The 9,072-nt window shown below is 40.6% G+C and overlaps 1 protein-coding gene across 1 annotated transcript; it reads right to left on the minus strand.

The window, feature by feature from the left end:
- Positions 1-3,825: 3,825 nt before the first annotated feature.
- fezf1 (FEZ family zinc finger 1) lies at positions 3,826-8,419 on the minus strand (the record flags this gene model as incomplete). The annotated part of the gene is made up of 4 exons (XM_083894021.1): positions 3,826-4,061; positions 5,403-5,535; positions 6,680-6,814; positions 7,595-8,419. The coding sequence occupies 4 exons, from the start codon at positions 8,417-8,419 to the stop codon at positions 3,826-3,828; spliced, it is 1,329 nt and encodes a 442-aa protein (XP_083750147.1).
- Between the last annotated feature and the right edge of the window lie 653 nt (positions 8,420-9,072).

Below are 9,072 nucleotides of genomic sequence, written 5' to 3' on the forward strand. Positions count from 1 at the left end.
ATACTGTCTCACATTCAGTCCTGGTCATTCATTTTTTTGTGTGACTTCTATTTTGAAAGGAACAACACCAGTGTCCGGTGGCATGGTAGCCACGCTATGCCTGTGGGCAGATTATAATGGACAGAGCAGAGGGTAGTTTGTTTTTGTTTGTAGCGCACACCGTACGGGCGGGTTCAGGCACTGAACGGAGGTAGCGATTTATGTTGTTTGTGTTTCACTCGTGACAGCCAGAGGAGACGCTTTGAGAGTGTGAGCATGACGTGAATGTGACACCTGCTGTCACCTGTTAAGACCACGGTCCTGACCTTCACTGAAGTCACTCCACCAGTCAGTCAGGCCGCTTCGTGTCGTGATGACCAAAAGAAGCCACCCCCACCACTCCCATACAGAAAGTAGGAAATAGAAAGTAAGAGTTGACTAACACTTGCTCCCTGTAAAACAACATAATACCTTTTACAAAGTTGTAAATATGACCAATTAATACTTAAAAACACTACATTATTATTATTATAACTAGTACTACTGCAGTATTTTTGTTGAATAAAATTGTTTTATATTCATTGTCCTCTTTCTTTTCAGTGTTTCATACTTGGACTAATTTGTAGCCATAAAGGTTCTAAAACAGGGATGTCAAACGTACGGCCCGCAGGCCGGGACTGGCCCTTCAGAGGGTCCAATCCGGTCCACAGGATGAATTTGTTAAAATGTCCACATTATGATTAGAATCTAATCATCTAATAATTGCAACAAAGGGAAAAATGGAGTTGCATCAAACAAACCAGAACAAACCTGCTGTAAGGCATTTACCTTTTCTAAGAATAGGTGACATCTACTGGTAAGACTGTAGATTGTTACAGCCCCTCTGCTCATAAAAGGATGTTGTTCTGGTCTTTGTTTGCATCCTAAACTCTTTATTTTACATTTTTCTCAATTTTGCAAAATTTTATTGACCATATTTACTTTAATTTAAACTACAAGACTGACAGTATACACGTTTACACACAACTTTTAAATATTTTTTTTAAACGATTCTGGATGCACTCGCCTTATCCTGATCCACAACAAAATACTTACTGTGTATACGGAAATCAAACTCCTGAGATCCCCAGTTTATTAATAAAAAAAGTTTTTTATTTCAATTTTTAATTCATTTTGATAGTATGAACTCAGCCTTGTTTAATATGTACAGTGGAATACTTTTAAAATGTGTTTGAAGACGTTTTCACGCACAATTTTTTGTGTTTTTTTAGGTTCGATTTTTAGCATCTGCAACAGGGGCCACGCTCTCTCTCTCACACACACACACACACACACACACACACACACACACACACACAATGACAAGACATTTTTTTCTTTTCATATACCATATGTTTTCAGTTCGGCGCTGCTCTTTTAACTTATTACAGTAGTACACAATATAAAATAAATATCATAAACACTTCTTTGTACAATAATCCTGAGACTGAAAAGGAAAAAAAAAAAAAAAAACTATGTTGTCTTTGCCAGTCAGGACCAGAGATGGAGAGGTGAAGCTGTGTGGGTGCAGTCAGTGTTGGAGAAACTGTTGATTATTATTATTCTTAATAATATATCATAAATATTGAGTGATTTCTTTAGCGTTTCTGTCATAATTTATGTCGCACAAATGACACGACTGACCCGGGGGAGGTTTGGAGCCTTGAAACACAGAACTAGAGTAAGTACATCTGTCGTGTATTGAGAACAGACTATGAAGACATTTTCTGGGCATGTTTGATAATTCGATTTTAGCTGGGGACACAGGTTTAACACTGTGGGGATACTGTGTGGCCTTGGTGGAGGTTTGAGCCCTCGATGAAGTCTCTGGACCTTGAAGTGCACGCTTTCACTGTTGGACATGAAAACTTTTCGAACAAGTTCGGCTCAGAATGAACGTGTGAGTTTATTTCCCTGCTCACGCTTGTCGTTGTTGTGTTTTTCCTTTATCAGACAAACAGCGGGGAACAGTGCGCGACTCTTTTCATTGGCAGGTTTGTCGACACGTCTGAATCTGGCAAGGACTCGTGTCTTCGGCTGGGTGTCTCAGTGTCTCTGACTGAGTCAGAATAAAAGACAGTGTGTGTGTGTGTGTGTGTGTGTGTTTGAGGGAACGTGTCAGCTGGCGCAACAGTGACGCTCACTGGTGTGTTTCTAATTGTTTTCTCTTTTTTAGTTGAAGGTGAGAGAGAGAGAAGATACTGGTGTTGGCAGGTTTTGTCGGCAGACTTTTTCCTTTAAATGTTGGTAGAAATTCCGCGTGGATGTCTGACGTGTTCCTGTCCTTTCCCCCCCTCTGCTGCATCTCTGGTCTCAGAGTTCATCAACATCGTTTCCTGAGATGCAAATGATCACAACGAGCAACCACCGATTGACTAATGGCACAATAATTAGTCACCGATTTGGACATAATGGACTAAGAAATCAGTGGACATCGTCCTCTGTCGCGTGTCCTCAGTCTAACATAATGCTGAGAGAGACCAAGCATTGCAGCCGTGTTGTATTCGGTCAGCGTCCATACAGGCCAGCAATGAGGGTCAGAGGTCAGAGTGAGTTAGTCTGCAGGGCCTCGTGGGAATTAGGAAGAGAGTCCTTTCTCTTTTTTCTTTGTTTTGCAGGGGTCAAGTACAAGAGGGCGGGATGAAGAAGTCTTGGGTCAGCAGGCATTTAGTGTCTCCAGGGTCCAGAGGGAAGTTTCCTCACATGTTTCTTTTTGGGTCGTGTTTAGGACGGATCAGGGTCAAAGGTCTGGGTTCCCTCGTTGTCGGTGGTGATCATGGTCAATTTTTACAATTTAATACATTTGATTTTTTCATAAAGATTCTTTCAGTGAATGGAAATAATATTAGAAAAATGGTACAATGCGTCAATAGAATTGTAACACCCCCCCCCCAATGGAGATAGACATATATAAATGTGACAAAATATACGAGTCAATGATTCATTTCAAATGGAGCAATCGCCTTATTTAGCATAGACAACAGTTTTAGATTCTCTTCCGTGGCTCTGAAGCAGAATATAATCTGCTTTTAAAACGTTTTAAAACAGTCTGTGTGGCGTTTAAAAGACGAAGATTTTCATTTACACTGTGTAAAATGTAAGTTTGTGTTCTTGTTGTTGTTGTTGTGTCCTGTCGACCCCGATGACTTTGAGCGAAGGTAGACTCATTTAAGGGAATAAAAACTGAGCCGATCGGTATTTCTGATTAAATGATTTGTCATTTGGAATGCGCTGTCTCAACAGATATGAATTTAAGGACATTTTGTGCAGAAATGTGAAAACAAATCTCCTCAGCACCAGCAGCAGCAAGGCTGTGGTCTCGGCGACCTGAGCGGGAACTTTGCCGTTAAAAGAGGACATTATTTCCTCATTTGAGGACGTTTTTTTTAAAGATGCCGTGGCTGCACAGGAGAGACGCGAGGGAGGTCAAAGCTGATCCAAGTCATCACAGAACAAATGATTCATGTCTGGGAACCAAAAATGTGATATCGAGCACACAAATGAGTATTTCCAAGTGAAATATTTGAAATGTGAGGACTCTTTGTGTTTGAGGAATCTCATGGTTCAAGTGAGTGGCCTGAAGAAGTCATTGGAGAGCATGGGTCAGTGATTTGAGGTCACCAATTATTGATTCATAGAAGCAAGTGGAGGCATGGAAATGAGGTCACGTGTTACTAAAAACAGAACTTTGTCTGAGGAGGACTTGAGTTTATTTCCTGACCTGATGGGGACGTCTTTATCTTTTTCTTTTATTTCTTTTGAGGTGCAGAGTCACTGTTCCCGGGGGTCAGAGGTCAGCAGCGTGTCTCAGGTCTGGGGGGGCGACTGTGGACTGGACAGGTCGTGCAGCTTCCTGATGTGTTTCTTCAGGTCAAAGTTCCTGCAGAAGCCTTTGCCGCAGGTCGGGCAGGTGAAGGGCTTCTTGTCGTTGTGCGTGTGCATGTGGAAGGTGAGGTTGTACACCTGGTGGAAGGCCTTGCTGCAGATGGAGCACTTGAACTGCTTCTCCCCGCTGTGCGTCAGCTTGTGGTTCTTGTAGTTGCCTGTGCACAAAAGCAGCACATCAAAAATCAAAAGTCCAAAAAAATACTGGAAGAAAAAGAAACTTTTGGTTTAGTGGATAAGTGAAGAAAGGGAGAAAAACCTTTAAAAAACTGATTTTGGGAACAAATGGGGATGAACAATTTGGAATAAAATTGCAATTTGTGGTGTTATTTGTGATTGTTTTTTGACAAACACATTTAAAATAACTTCTGATGTCTGTAGAATACGATGTGAAGGTCAGGACGATATTTAAAAACGCATTTAGGCTTGAATAAATATTGTAGTGTCTCTATCAGGTATCTAACAGTCATATACATGTGATTATAACAAGTGTAAGTGCCTTTAAAATAGTCATATGGGTCATGTACATTGACCTTTATAGGACCGGGTGATATGGCCCAAAATGTCAATAATTGCTGCAATAAAATGTCCAATAATTAAAGATTAAGTAGTTGAATACAGTGGTTCAGGACAGACAACAACACACTCTTGTTCAACAAAAACACTTCATAGCTATTATGTGTGTTTACATTATACAAATTCATCTTAAAGTGTACATAAATAACAAAAATAAGGAGATAACTGTAGGTGATAATATCTTCTTTAAAACACATCTTTGACTGAAGGAGACTCATTTAAGGGAACTTAAAATTATTATTTTGCAAATAAATGATGAGAATCTGAGTCCAGTTTAAAGTTTTAAAGTAAAAAATATACTGTAACTGTGTAACTCCATCATTCATCCTCTTCGTAACAGCAATATTTCTATTGACTTTATTTAGTGACTTAATGTTATGAAACAGGAATAGTTAACATTCTACCAGCTGCACAATGGCTGCATACATGCAAGAATAAATAAATAAATAAATAAATAAATAAATAAATAAATAAAAAGTGAAGTGTTGTATCTGTTTGCATTAGCTGCACATGCTTTTGTGCTTCTCCTGTAGCTGCCTGTGCTTCACGTTTCAAAAGACTGTGTCCGTAACGTGAACGGCAGTGAAGCAGTTTGTGCATGTGTTTGTCTTCTTCTTCTTCTTCTTCATATATCGCTGACAGACGCTGCTCACAGTTAAATTAGAAAAGCTCACATTGTGAAGCTTTCATGAAATATTTAGACGTGAGTTTGAAATAAAATAAACTGCTAAGAGGAATGTATTTCATTATTATTATTATCAGCATAATTTGTATATTTACTTTGATGTGTTAATATGCAGGATATTAGTTAATGTAAATACACTTGATATTTTGATATCATTGATATTGAGGCCCATGAGGTCACTGCGGTGACATTTGTAGAGATGTGATGGAGCAGAGTTTCTGAGCGGAGTCGTGCTCACCTTTCTGATGAAAGCCTTTGCCACAGAACTCGCACACAAACGGTTTGTATCCCGCGTGGATGCGTGAGTGTGTGTTGAGGGTCGAGCTGCGGTTGAAGGCTTTTCCACACTGGTTACACTTGTGCGGTTTTTCCTGTAAAAAAAAAAAAAAAAAAAAAAAAGGAAAATCACTAAAAATCACATTAGAAATTGCACATTTAATAGAAATGTTGATAGAACTGTAAGGAAATAACAGAAGATAATTTCACATGAGCTTCATGACACAGATACAGACATCTGATGAATGTTCCTGTATTTTTTTTCTTCTCATTTTATTATTTTTAGAAGTTAAAAGCATTAATATTTATTTACACAGAAATGTATGATGATGATTTCTAAGGCTGAAACAATTACTCGATTAATCGATTATTAATTAGTTTGAGGGTTTTTCCATGATTAAAACAAGATTTCTGATTTCTTAAAATGTGAATATTTTCTAGTTTCTTTACTCTCTGTAACAAAGAAATCATTCAAACTGAATTATTTTTGGTTTGTGGACAAAACGAGACATTTGAAAACATCGTCGTTTCCAGGTTTGAATAACACTTTTTCACCTTTTCTGACATTTTGTGGACCAAACAATTACGCGATTAATCGAGAAAATACTCGACAGATTAATCGATGATGAAAATAATGGTTAGTTGCAACTCTTAATGATTTCAATTTATTAGGAAACTCAGACCCTATAATCTGGCTGTTTCTCTGAACTCAGGATTATATTTGTGTCTGTAATTTATAAAAGTAAAATAAAGAATAATAAATAGTGTAACAAAAACATACGTTTACAGTAAGTTTCCAATGTTTAAACGTCATTAATTTTGTCATAAGCATTGTCCTCCTCTCCATTAAAGTGACAGTAAGTGATGTATGTAATGTAAAAGTTAAGGCCCCGCCCACAAACAAACAAAAATAAAAATCAGTGTAATGACTGACAGGAACTGCATCTTCATTTTAAACGTTCTTATAGCAGCGACACATGAGAATATGGATTATATACTGTATTTAAATTAGAATCAATATTTAACTCATTAACGCATTTTTATCAATCATGTTTGTTGTGAGGAAATGAGCTATGAATAAATAAATAAATAGGTTTATTCATCTGGGTTGGGGCAAAAGAACATGACAACAGTAAACATCATAAATGAATATTGCATTATAATTACATGAAGTGATGATTTCAACAAGTAACAAACAAACAAACAAACAAATAAGTGTGGGTTGATTGTGTTGTGTACCTGAGTGTGGATGATTTTGTGTCGGCACAGTGTGCTCGCCTGTCTGAAGCCTTTGCCGCACACTTTGCACACGAACGGCCGCGCGCCTGTGTGCACGGGCATGTGACGGGTCAGGTTGTAGTGCGCGTTAAACACCTGAGCAGGAGGAGAGGAAAACACAATATTAATATGGATATGAAGAATAATTAGGACATTTAATTCACTTTAATCGAAATGACATGAAAACTACGGGATTATTTTTATTCCGCACCTTCACCAAACATCGTTTAAATGAGCGTCAAAAAGAGAAAGAAAAAAAGAAAGAAACCTCAACAAAATAAAAAGGAAAATTAAATCATTGAATAATCCGATTCAGAGTTTAATTTCATTTGATATTTAAAAATAAGCTTAAGAAAAAGACGAATCCAGTCACATAAAATAATTTTATCTCTATTTATTCTATGATTCAGTGGGATTTATTTATGTATTTATTTATTTATTATTTGCTTAAAAAGTTAAATCAAAACAAAAATAACCGAAGCTTCAAATTCAACTTCAGCTTCAAAATATATCTATATCTATATCTATATGGTATATGTTTAGAAATGAATGGTCCTGCACATTAAATATGTATTGTTTACATTTAAATAATTTACATTGTTCAAATCTGACCATTCAACCCAGTAAATATAGAAGTGATATTAAAACGAATAAATAACGAATTCAATTTATTTACATTTACTATGTAATGTAAACGTTTCTTCGTTAAATAAATAAATAAATAATAATAATAATTTACAGTATAATTTAGATTTATTTAACATCTGTATTTTTACACGCGTCAGTGAAAATGATAAAATTAAAAATAAAAAAGTTGTAAACTGTTTATAGAGTTTTAAAAAGAAGTGAATGTTGCTGCTGGTGTCCGTCACTGACCTTTCCGCAGACCTCGCAGGTGAAAACTTTGGGTTTGCTGCCCGGACACGAGCCGCTGAGTCTGGCCGCTGCTGCCGCGGTGTCCTTGAAGATCTTGTCGGTGAGAATCTGGTCCCGCTCCTTCATGTAGTGCTGGATCTGGCTCTGTGACAGCTCCTTGAAGGCCTGCACGCCGGACACCGGGTACCGCTCCCCGGCCTGCTGCACGCCCGGCTTGCTCTTCTCCGTCATGAAGGCTTTGTGCCGGGCGCTGAGAAGGTACGAGGCCATCGGGTGCAGGTTGACGAGCCCGGCCGGCGGCGCACAGGAGCCGCTGTCCCCGCTGCAGTTCAGGTAACACACGGTGCCCATGGTGGGGAAGGAGGACTGGTTCACCACCCGGGGTCTGAAGAGTTTGTACTGCGGTTGTGTGCTGTGGTTGACAGCGGATTCCTCCTGTTGATTCTTATAGTTCAACCCAAAGCCCAAAAAGTCAGCTGGAGCAGCGACAGGAGACGCGTCCAAGTGGCCCGCATCCAGCCCGGAAATGCTGAGCCTGTGGCCCGGATCATACCCGAGCGGCATCAGTGGAATCATACAGTGCAGCGAGGACGCACACACGTCAGGTTTCCCCGCGGGAACGGACTGGAACCAGCTGGGGAGCGGTATCGACTTGGGTTCGGGCGTCCTGGCCATAATCCGGTCGATGGAGAAAGCGAGGGTCTTGCTGCTGCTGCTGCTGCTGCTGCTGCCGCCGGAGGTGAGCATGTCGGAGCCCGCGGGCTGACTCCCAGAAGCCGGGGGGGAGCTGAGGATCCCCGCTGGGCGGCGGAGAGGTCCGTCCATCACCTCCGCATCTACCGCGCCGCGACAACAACGACAAGAAGCTGCTGGAGGGGAAGGCGGAGGTTGGGGCTGCTCCTCACCGGCCCGCAGGAAAAGACATCATCTGCCGGGAAAACCCCCTCCGAATCACGGGGCCCGTTCCCCCGCTTATTGATGACAATCAGGAACGGCCGCTGCTCGCTCGATAACGGCGTGCGGAGAGTCGAGACCTCGCGGATCGTTACGTCCAGAAAGGGGAGCGGAAAAGTAGATAATTTGCTAAATTCTCCTCCGTTGATTTTCTGCACTTGTCGCCGCTGGAAGAAGAAGAAGAAGGAGGAGGAGGAGGAGGAGGAGGAGGAGGTTGTCCTTTACTTGGCAGGACTCCTGCTCAACTGGAAGGTATTTGGTAAATCCCAGGTCTCCTTGTGGCTTCGCGTGACATCATTTTTTTTTTTTTTTTTTTTTTGAATCGCAATACGCCAACCACGCAGCGGCCGCAGGGTCAGCAGCTGTCAGAGCTTCACATCACATTTAGACGCACTCGTCTTTGCTTCGACCAAACTCGCCTTTACGCACGGATCAGGGAAGAAGACGCGGAGCTGTCACGAGGCTCAACTTGGTGCTCGAATAGAGACTGAGCACGAAGACGGACTTGAAGCCGTGGATCTCAC

Source organism: Microchirus variegatus, assembly GCF_963457635.1.
Source record: "Microchirus variegatus genome assembly, chromosome: 8".
NCBI classification, from domain to species: Eukaryota; Metazoa; Chordata; class Actinopteri; order Pleuronectiformes; family Soleidae; genus Microchirus; species Microchirus variegatus.